At 45.6% G+C, this 11,502-nt stretch overlaps 1 protein-coding gene across 2 annotated transcripts in view; it reads right to left on the bottom strand.

Annotated features, from left to right (window-relative positions):
* Positions 1-6,037: 6,037 nt before the first annotated feature.
* The window catches only part of MBOAT4 (membrane bound ghrelin O-acyltransferase MBOAT4), a 34,454-nt gene continuing 28,989 nt past the window's right edge, over positions 6,038-11,502 (bottom strand). For both annotated transcript variants that reach the window (XM_073542433.1, XM_073542440.1), the window contains exons 2-3: positions 9,833-10,057; positions 6,038-7,201 (exon numbers count right to left, since the gene is read on the bottom strand). In XM_073542433.1, the coding sequence (XP_073398534.1) occupies positions 6,271-7,201; positions 9,833-10,057 (1,156 nt within the window). In that variant the 3' untranslated portion in view covers positions 6,038-6,270. The remainder of the gene's footprint in view (positions 7,202-9,832; positions 10,058-11,502) is intronic.

Here is an 11,502-nt window from a genome sequence, read left to right as displayed (position 1 = left end):
CTCCTGTGAGAGCCATTTTCAGTCGAGTGAAGGACCTCTCCAGTTACTCTTTCCATTCAAATGTAGGACTCTTCTTCCTGGCTTTCTTGGGCTGGCTCACCAGAAGATTTTGCATAGGCGTGGCTATCTCAAGTGAATCCTTTGATGAACCTTCGGTAGTAGCCTACCAACGTGAGGAATTGATGTATTTCATGGAGGTTGCTGGGCTTCTGCCAGTCCCAGATGACAGTGACTTTGTCAGGATCTGGTGCCACACCTTCTGCGCTCACCACATGACCGAGGTACTGTACCTTGGGCTTCAGGAGGTGGCATTTGGATGGCTTCACTTTCAGGCCAAAGTTGGACAAGGCTTCAAACACCTCAGCCAGGTGCTCCAGATGGTCTTCATAAGTCTTGGAGAAAACAATGACATCATCAAGGTACAACAGAACTGTCTCGAAGTTCTTGTGTCCAAGACGGCTCTCCATTAGACGTTGAAATGTCCCTGGGGCAGTGCAGAGCCCGAATGGCATGTAGTTGAACTCGCAGAGACACATTGGTGTAGTAAACGCTGTTTTCTCCTTGTCTACCTCTGCCACGGGAACCTGCCAATACACACTAGTGAGATCTAACGTACAAAAATAGTTAGCAGATTTAAGTGCAGCTAATGACTCTTCAATTCTGGGTAATGGGTAGGCATCCTTATGTGTAATGCTGATAATTTTTCGGTAATCAACACACATTCTCAAGGTACCATCTTTCTTTTTCACAAAGACTATTGGGGCTGCCCAGGGGCTACAACTATCTCTGATCACTCCAGCTTCCTTCATTTCCCACAACATACTTTTGGCACATTGATACTGTGTTGGGGGTATAGGCCAGTACCTTTCTTTAATGGGTGGATGATCTCCAGTGGGGATATGGTGTTGAACCCCTTTTGCCTTCCCAAAGTCTAGAGGGTGTTTGCTGAATACCCACTCATACTCCTGAGCCACTCGGTAAACCCCATTCTTTTGGTATGAAGGGGTGGAGTCAGTTCCCACATGCAGCTGCTGACACCACTCCTCCAGCTGCTTTACAGAGCCATTGTCCCCTGCCTGGTCAGATGAGACCAAGGGCTCTGCTGCCTGTATTGCGTTGTTACTGACAGTAAACAGCTTATCAACTGTGGCATACCGAGGTATTGTGGCCTCCTTCTCCCCACAATTCAGGAGGCGTACAGGTACTCTCCCTTTGCGGACATCAACTACCCCTCTGGCTGTCAGGACAGTGGGCCGGCTATCAGAGTACACTGGCTCTACCAATGCTTAGTAATCTTTTCCTCTGAGGCCTATGGCTGCCCGACACCAAATTAACATTTCACATCTGGGGGGTATCGCAATGGGGAAGGAATCTTTCACTCTGACGCTGCCAGACAGTTCTACCTGCTGACTTTGCATCAGGGCCTTGATCTCCTTCTGCAGGACTCATTGTTCACTGGAACCAGCAGTCTCGATTACCTGTTGCAACAAAACAATAACCTCGGCAAGACAATTTTCAATCACATTAGCACCTAAGGTCATCATTGGGTTACATTCTTGTCGATCAATGTCTACAACTATCAGACCTTGAGATTTTAACTCCACTCGCCCCACTTTAATGGTAATCTCTTTACATCCTACTTGCGGCAAAGACTGACCATTGCTGGCAACTACTGTCAGCTCATCACTTGGGCCGTGAGTAAGTTCAGAGTCAGCCCAATACCGTTTGTAAAGGAAAAATGGCATAGTTGTCACTTGAGAGCCAGTGACCAGCAAAGCGTTCATGGGGATGCCATCAATCACCACTGGGAGGACCGGTCGCCCCCCAACATACTTGGCTCACCAGTTCTTTCGGCATTGTGGTCCTACTCCTGGGGGTTGGCCCTCTGCCCCAGGGGTTGCTCGTTTAAATAATAGAATCTTGCGATGTGGCCTGCCTTGCGGCAGTGACGACAGATGGGACGTCCGTCCGGGTCATAGTGATCGTTGTCTCTCCCTCGGAGTGGCGGGATCCTCTTCTTCTGGACTGGAGACCAACTGGATCTTCTCCTTTGAAGACACCTACATGGAATGCACAGTTTTGTCAAGTGCAGCCATATTTTTGGTCAGCTCTTGGACCTGAAAGCAGTTCTGTAGATGGATCATTATCCAGAGTCTGCGCGTCAGCTTCCACAGTGCTCTGAGAGAAAGATGCTGCTTCTTGGTGGTATGTGATCGCTGGGCGCCTAGAGGGCGCTGGATGGCTGAGATTTGGTTCATGCAGCACCCGGATAGCCCTGTCTTTAAAGTCTGCAAAGTCTAGATCAGGGTTTTGTAGTGCTATGATGCGCAGCTGTGCTCTGTAGGTACTGGATAGGAGTCCCTCAACAAATTGCTCCCTTAACAGTCTGTCTCCATCTTTCACACTGTCTGGGTCAATCTGCTGTATGGCTCGCAGCGCCTCCTGCAGGTTAAGAGCATAGTTCCGTATACTGTCCTGCACTCTTTGCTTACACCCAAAGAATCTCATTTTTATTTCAGCTGCAGTGCGGGTGTCAAAGGTGCTTCTTAGTTTAGCCAGAATCTTTTTAAGTCTCTTTATCAGTGTCCTGCCAGGACTTTACTTCTCTTTGTGCTGCACCAGTTAGCTGCCCAATACGGATGTTCACTTTTTGGCTTTCAGAGGATACGCTTCAAATAAACTGCACAGTCTCTCTTTGAATTCACTCAGGGTATGTGACTCCCCTGAGTACTGCGGTAACCAGGCCGCTCCCGGTATATAGGGCATGGACAGCGGCATTATGGGGACTGCAGCGGTGGGTGCTTGTTCTTGCTGCGCTCTGGAGGTGGCGCTGGCCGCTGGATTCTGCAGTGCCATTGGAGCCGCAGCTGCGCTTGCCCCTGCATTTTGAGGCGCTGTGGGGGGTGCGGTGGCGTTCACCGCTGCATCGTCTCTTGCCTCAGACATTCTCTTCCCCCCCTAGTTAACGTTGGCCAGGCCCTGTGTTGCACTGGCTTACCGGTCGCCGCTCCACAGGCTGGATGATCAGGGGACGCCAGGACTGCAGGCCTCTGCTCCTCACTTCCCACCCACTGGTCTCTTCCCGCGCAGCACCTCTCTTTTTGCGTTCTCTTGCAGGCTCCGCCGACGATGGCACGCCCCTTTGGCTTCCTGCACACGCCAAGTAGCGGGGTAATGTCGGCAATTGCACAATAAGTCTATGGCACACAATACAGTCTCTGGCACACAGGACCCGGAGGCACCGGGCTTCGTAAATCCTGTTCGTGATGCCAAAATGGATCGCCCGCCAGGGCAGTGAGGTTACTTGGTACCGTGCCGGTCTCAGAGGGATGTGTCATGGTGGCGGTGACCCGGTCCGTGGCCCTGGGCGTCCATGCAAAAGGGGTGAAACGTAGCTGAATAAAGTTTCTAGGTGGATGATACGTGACGCCACCTGTGGTGCTCGGCAATGAAGGGGTTAAGCCGACGCTGCAGGCAGATCCTCTGGGACAGATGGTATAAGGCAGCAAGATGTAAGAGCTCCCCACAGGTAGAGCTGTAGTCCCAGGGCAGTAGTAATAGGTGTTGAGGAAGAGGGTGCAGTGTTAGGCACAGAGATGTAGCAGTGCTGAAGGGGATGCAGGAAGAAGGCTATGACACAACAGGGTGCAGTTTCCTTTACCTTTACTTTGCTTTGTAAGTGCAGTCCAGGATGGAACAGGAGTTGATCAGCCTAGGAGCAACTTAGGAATCTCTCTATGCAGATGGGTTGTGTAGTCTCCTTTCTAGCACTTATCTGAGGCACTTGCAGTACTGAGTTACACTGAAGTTCCCCTTGCTTGCTCTCTTTAGAACTCCCCTCGTATGGCAGGCAGCCGTAGCCTCCTTTTTCTGGCTCACACACGTTACTGCTGTGATTCCGAGTCTTAGTTGGGAACAGAGCATTTACAGCTTCTCGTTCCTCCGGTTTCTGCTGCAGGACCATCAGCATCCATACAACCTTGGATACCGGACTCTGGACCAAGCGCTACAGCTAGAAGTGAGCCTGAATTCTGCTCAATCCTCCAGCCACTCTCTCCCACATCCACACACTTTGCCTTCTTAACACGAACTCCTCCAACTTCCCTTTCCTGGCCCCAGAGAGTATAGTAAAAAACAATTGTGGTACACATGGTAGGCAAAAAAGTAATCTTACATACTGAGATCATACTCACATCAGCCCTATACCATGGAAATATAGGACATAAAGGAACAACTGCACATCATGCAGAAAAATCCAATATATACGCAGTCAAAAAAGTCCAGTAAAAGCACAATTTTATTCAAAGTTGTATAATAAAAACATGGACACAGAAATGCATGGAAATAAGGGGAAGGGAAATACCACATGCACAGATTGGCAAGATAAAAGCCGTATAGAGCACACAAGAGCCACATAGGTCCAGGTTAGCCCACCGACATAAGATGACAAAAATCAAATATATATAAACAGTCGGAGAGAATATGTATACATATACATGCCACACAACCGTTTTTTTATATAAAGAGTAACATATCTCATAAAATAAAGAGCAAGTGCTCAGAAAAAGACCGGTTAGTGTGATCTTACAATGTGTAAACCCAGTCATATAGCTATTGCTGATGTCCAAGCAGTACATAATGGGCCTTAGGCATATAGCCTTACCTGGACGCTGTGTGTAGGAGTGCTGATGGCATACCGCTATGCTTCTTCCTCCTTCCTGGTATTTCCCTTCCCCTTATTTCCATGCATTTCTGTGTACATGTTTATATTATACAACTTTGAACAAAACTGTGCTTTTACTGACTGCTATATATTGACTTTTTCTGGCCCCAGAGAGCAGCTCCTCAGCAGTTTGGTTCAGAGCTCCCTCTGCTGGCCTGAAGTGGGAACTGTGCTGTGTTCTGTATTTACCTGATAGAGAGACCCTTTAATAATAATCTTTATTTTTTATAATCTTTATTTTTATATAGCGCTAACATATTCCGCAGCGCTTTACAGTTTGCACACATTATCATCACTGTCCCCAATGGGGCTCACAATCTAAATTCCCTATCAGTATGTCTTTGGAACGTGGGAGGAAACCGGAGTACCTGGAGGAAACCCACGCAAACACGGGGAGAACATACAAACTCCTTGCAGATGTTGTCCGTGGTGGGATTCGAACTAAGGACCCCAGCGCTACAAGGCTGCGGCGCTAACCACTGAGCCACCGTGCTGCCCAACGTGCTACCCTTTCTTTGCTTCCAAGCATGACATCACACTCCCTAAGATAAAGGTAATGCCACTGTGGCGACCATACTCCTGGGGGTGCCACAATTCTTCAGCAGCTCATGCATGTAAAGTGTGGCCCGGGCAGTGGAGTAGCATGAGGTCAAGCAAAGGAGCGAATGCCCTGGTTGCCATAGTCTATAAGAGGGCAAAATTTTGCCTCTTCCCCGCATCGCCTGCAAGTGAGTGCCCGCATGGAACTGCTTATGCAGAGTATAACAGGGGAGATGAGTTTGTTATTGCTGCTGCGCTCTACATAGGTAGCAACCAAAATGACAAAGATCATTATAGTGAAGCGCGCTTTGTCATCTCAGTCGCTACCTACGTAGAGCACAGCAACTGATGACAAATTTATCTCCATTGCTGCGCTTCGCATAATCAGTGACGGAGATGGCAGAAGAAGATCAATAAGACAGGATTGAATCAAGTGCAGTGCAGACAATTACTCTCTTCATTCATTACTAGGAGTTGCTTTTACATTTTTACACTTTTTCTAACCTTAACTAGGGATTGGTGTAGAGTTAGAAGAAGGGCTAGGGTTAGGCTTAAGGGTTGGGCTAGGCTTAGGGTTGGGATTTAATTTAGGACTAGGGTCATAAAATTGTTACATAAAACAAATAATTAAAAAAGCAAAAAAAACATATTGTTAACATATTTGAAAAAACCTGAAAAAATAAGTGATCAAAGTGCAAACTATAGTTAAATCAGTATTTTCCTCAGATTACAACACATGTGCACGGGGATAAAAATTGGTGCGAAACAGAAAGCTTACTCCAAGTCACAGATTTATTGGTTACGATGCAGGAACACTACTTTGTTGCTTTGTGTCAAGAAGGCATTAGTGATATTTTATTTTAGGAACTTCTGCTGTCAATCCTTTTTTTTGGGCCTTTAACTACATAATGCAAGCAGGGTCTAGTACGAGGTGTTCTTACATAGTTGATCTCCATTCTGGCTCATAGCGGTGTACTTAGTTTGGCATAGTAACAGGGTTTATCATGTTATGCTTTTATTTTTACTACGAATATCAATAATACACAGTAGAAAAAAGGAAATAAACTGTTGAAGGAGAGGAGGAGTGCCAACAGCATTGTCAAGCTCCTCATTTCTACAGCTAACATGATAAAAGCAATAATCATTTGTGTCTCGAGCCAAGTTATTACTTTGCATAAAAATCTGATAATAGGTGACTGTGAAATAATGCTTAACTTGGCATGGATCCGGTAATCAGCTTCTACCATCAAAGCCCAGCACATGAAGCCAAAGATCTGTCCGGGGTACAGTCCATGCCACCAAGCGGAAAACGCGAAGGTGCTCAGCAATGGTTGCTTCGAGCAGTTTTGGAATATGAGTCTTCTGAGCCACTTTGCTGTGCTTTTATTCCAAGTCCTGGCAAAACATGAGATCCTGTGAGTCGTTTCTAACGTAAGGATATTCCCGTCAGTAAAATCTGCATAGGAGCTTTCTCCTGTGTAAAAACCTGCGCTGCATAATAGGGCTTCATCCAGCAACCACTGTGAGTAGTAGGTCAGTCTAAATAACAATGCCGTGCTCCACATTACACATACACATTCCCATCGTCTGCAGTTTGTGAGGTCGTATGGAAAGGTTATGTGGGCAAACAAAATACTTTGTAGTGCATGGAAGAAGAAGAATAAAGTGCAGGCTTTAATTACAGTCCGGATATCACATACTTTACAGTTACTGATCTGCTTCTGGAATTCCACAAATGAACATAATGGCCCACCCAGAAGTGCTGGGAAGAACAGTAAGTAGGAGAGGACAGCTAGTTTGGAGCTCTCTGACAGATGATGAAGGCCATTCTTCTTTGCCTCATCTATGTTCACCGTCACTTTTTTTTCATGGATATCCAAAGCAAGAGATGTGATCTTTTGGGTCAATAACATGAGAGAGGAAATCATGATGAACACCCTATAGAAAGTATACAATAAAAATGCAAGAAATTAGTTTGACTAGATAATGCGTTTTTACAGGGGAAATCCCCCGATTGAAACTTGCCAAAGGTCTCTGGGACAGGATTAAATATGGATATGTATAAGAGATAAGTTGTAATTGTGGGACAACACCTTTTAAGCAGGTTACCAATGTTATTAATTTGTGGGGAAGGGGTAGGTCCACAGTTCATGGCTAGAGTACTGGGGCATCATGGTGGCTCAGTGGTCAGCTTGGTAGACTGGAGTTCTGATATTCTGGGATTGAATGCGACCAAGGGCAACCTTGACATGAAGTTTATGTGGGTTTTTTCACAAACTCCAAAAGCAACTGATTGGTGGCTTCACTATTACATTGACTCTAGTGTATATGTGAGGCCTACATTAAAGGGTGTATCCAGGACTATTTTTTTATTCTTTACTACAGGTCAATTGCCTGTTCTATTCAGCATCAACCCTTAGAAGGATTGTTCCTATCACAAAGTGTGAGGCTGGCCACCTACTGTACAGGAAACTTCGGCACACCTCAAATCCACTACATGGAGTCATGCAGTTCGCTTTTCTGCACAACCATTGGTTGGCAGCAACTACATGCAAAGAAAAAAAACCAATTACAATTAATGGCATTTTCTAGCGATGTGCCATCTCTCATAAACTAGATACATCTTGCCACAGGGCCGCCATCAGAGCATTACTGCCCTGACTGGCGTATGGGGCCCAATGAGCAGAGGGGGCCCGCATCGGGCCCCATCTCTTCTGCTCATTGGGCCCCAGAAACTGGATTCTGCCAATGCAGAAACTGCACCTACGTCCGAGACGCAGGTTTTGTTAAACTCTATAGTTAAAAGCCTCCAGCCAATCGGAGGCTGGCAGCTGACATCAGAGCGCACGTCACCGGCTTATGACATCATTGTTATTCGCCGGTGCGTGCGCGCTTGAAATGACTGGAGGGAGCATCGCTGAAGGAACGCAGCCAGGTAAGGAGAAAAAATATATCTATTTTTATTGAAAGGGGCAAGCCGCAATATGTCTCGACGGCAGGATGGAGACACATGGACCATATGTTTCCATCCTGATCGGGGCAGAATGGACAGATGAGGCAGAATGGAGACACAGGACAGAATGGAGACAAGTGGCAGAATGGAGATACGGGGCAGAATGGAGACACGGGGAAGATTGGAGACGAGGGGCAGAATGGAGACACAGGGCAGAATAGAGACACGGGGCAGAATAGAGACACAGGGGGCAGGATGGAGACACAGGGGGCAGGATGGAGACACAGGGGGCAGGAATATGGGGCAGAATGGAGACAGATGGTGCAGTATCATGGGGCAGGATAGAGACAGATGGGGCAGGATCATGGGGCAAGATGGAGACACAAGGTGCAGGATCATGGGGCAGGATGGAGACTTGGGGCAGGATAGATACGATGGAGACAGATGGGGCACTATGGGGAGATCATATGGCTGGAGCCAGGAATGAGACACACGGGGGCCAAGATGGGGGACATTATTATCATAGGGGCTAATTAAGGGATATTACTGCAGTGTTGCATTTATTTTATTTTTTGAGGATACTGTTTTAAATGGGGGAGGCGGTCCTGTTAGTGTGCAGACTGACACTATGTCGATTTTTTTCTTCATCTGGTGTAGTTTAGAATTTGGGAAAAATTAAGCAATGCATTCTGCAAGCGATGCTCTAGATAACTGTGTTATTTCCTGCAGAGATGAGCCCTGACTGGAAGAAGTGATGACAGTCTGTGCTGAATGAAGATGAAAAGTGAAGATGAAGGACTTCACCTAGAGACATCACTGGTGAGTCTGTGTGTTACCTGTACACTGACACTATACACTGTATACTATATACAGCGGTCCTGTGTATCACGCCACCGATGAGCACTGTATTACCTGTACACTGATGCTGTATACAGAGCTCCTGTGTTTAATGTCACCGGTAATCACTGTATTACCTGTACACAGACACTGCATACTAAGTACAGATCTCCTGTGTATAATAGCATTTATGGTGATATTAGTATTGTGTTTTTTTATTAATCATCAGCATCACTATGTGGTGGTAATACGTTGTCCGACCATGGTGTTGTGATACTTGTTTATTGGTCACCATGTGGTAGTAACATGTGATCTGGACATGGTGCGGTGGTATTTGTCCTTTGTATGTGATATTATTGGTCATTTTAAAAATTGAAAAATAAATAAAAATATACTTAAATTGTATTGCATATTTTAACAAATGTTTAATAGGTTAGAGTAGGGCCCGGCCAAAAGAGTCTACCTTGTCGTGGTGATGGCTTAAAAAAATCTTTTTGCCACAACAAAAGCTGCTGGCTATATGTGTGATCAAGTGATTGGAACTTTTGATTGGTGAGAAGTGGAGTTTTTCCAAGAGAGAGCAGTGGGACTGTGGACAGTTTGAGGGGTGGAGGCGGGGCTGGGGTGGAGCCTGGGCGGAGTCTCAAGGGAGTCCCGAAAATTTTGCCAGTGTATGGGGCCCCGAAATTTCTAGTGGCAGCCCTGTCTTGCCAGGATCAGTTCCCTCTTCTGTTTTCTGATAGCTGGATATTGTAACTCTTCTGAACTGTTATACTTACTCTACAGTCATTATTTCCTCTAAATAGTATTGTCTGTACATCATCCATACATGGCACACAGTTTGCCATGCCATCTGCAGCAGAAAGGCCCATCTGTGTACGAAATGGTAGCTGACTGTGTGAAATATCACTGTAGCACCCAGGGCAGGGGTGAACACCAATATGGCATAATGACCCATTGACATAATGGCTAAAATCACTCCTCCAGCAAGTAGATAGAAGTATCTGAAATATAAAGAACAACAATATAGTTTGTACTACAAAAGTTAATAAGTACCTCGTCAAAACCTTAGTTTATAAACGATTAACTTGGGAAAAAGTAAGTAAAAGATAACATTTTCATGTTTATAGACTCTATTCCATATAAAACAACTATGCTTAACCTCTTACTATTACGGTACATCTTGGAGCACTGTAGCAGTGATGGACTGTTTAGCTGCATTCCTACCTCCGGTTTTACATGTAATGTGAATAGTGATGCGTCGTTTATATTTTTATATTGTATGATGGTAAAGTACAGCACATAAGTAATGAAAAGTGTACAATGTGAGTAATGCATAGTGCAGGGTAAGCACAGAGCTAGACTTGGGATAGTATAAATACTCTTCATATAGTTAAGTGGGTTAGCAACGGTATAAGGACAATAGGTTTAGTCTACAGGATAGAATATAGTTAGTGAAAAGTGGGCACTTCCTGATGAGTTAGATAGGAAAGTACTGTGACAATGTCAAGTTCAAGAACAGTGAGCTGGTATGGTCAGCATGTCATGAAAACAAACAAAAGCCAGCTCACCAAGTGTTCACCGCAGACCTCGGAGCTCCGTCTGGACTGACGTGTAATCAATAGGAAAAAGCAATTAGTTCCAGCTGCGTGTAAAAAATTTCTTCTTTATTTCAACATTAAAATTATGTCATCTTCATAGTAAATGCCATACACACGGACACGGCAACGCGTTTCGATCTGTAAGATCTTTGTCAGAGCCATGGCTCTGACAAAGATCTTACAGATCGAAACGCGTTGCCGTGTCCGTGTGTATGGCATTTACTATGAAGATGACATAATTTTAATGTTGAAATAAAGAAGAAATTTTTTACACGCAGCTGGAACTAATTGCTTTTTCCTATGGTCAGCATGTACCAGTTGTTCAAAGCAGCAGTCGCATCCAGAGATCAAGGTCTGGCATAGGGGCTGCCGGGCACACCATGGCTTTCTGACATACAGAGGTCGGTGGACGTGGAACTGCGTGAAGCGCCGGTGGCTCGTCAAAGGTGCACTGCTGAAGTGGACTGGCAATCGGAGTCAGTGGGCTTATGGATAGTCCAGGAAGAACAAGTGGTATGGCTAAAGATGTGTTATACTAAGGAAATAAGAAACATGGAGTGCTGTGCCCTATCACACATGTTACATCCTGATAAACTTGAAATGACCAGTAAACATTGGCTTGTTGCAGTGAATTTGGTGTCTCATGAATTGTGTGCGGTGGCTCATGAGGATGAAGGTGAGTGAGTGTGATGCACCCCACACCTGATAGCACACTGGTATTGGGACACTGTTTTCCTGTAAAATACCAGAGAGTGTAACTGGACAACAGCTCAGTCATGACTACCGCTCTAACCACTTTATATTTAGCGTATTCAGCAGGATCCAACCACGCATGAAAAAGTCTTGAC

This window comes from Dendrobates tinctorius, unplaced genomic scaffold (assembly GCF_039654945.1).
Source record: "Dendrobates tinctorius isolate UK_male_01 unplaced genomic scaffold, ASM3965494v1 ptg000011l, whole genome shotgun sequence".
NCBI lineage: Eukaryota > Metazoa > Chordata > Amphibia > Anura > Dendrobatidae > Dendrobates > Dendrobates tinctorius.
The sequence above is the reverse complement of the archived record's forward strand: the minus strand, read 5'-3'. Positions and strand labels throughout refer to the sequence as shown.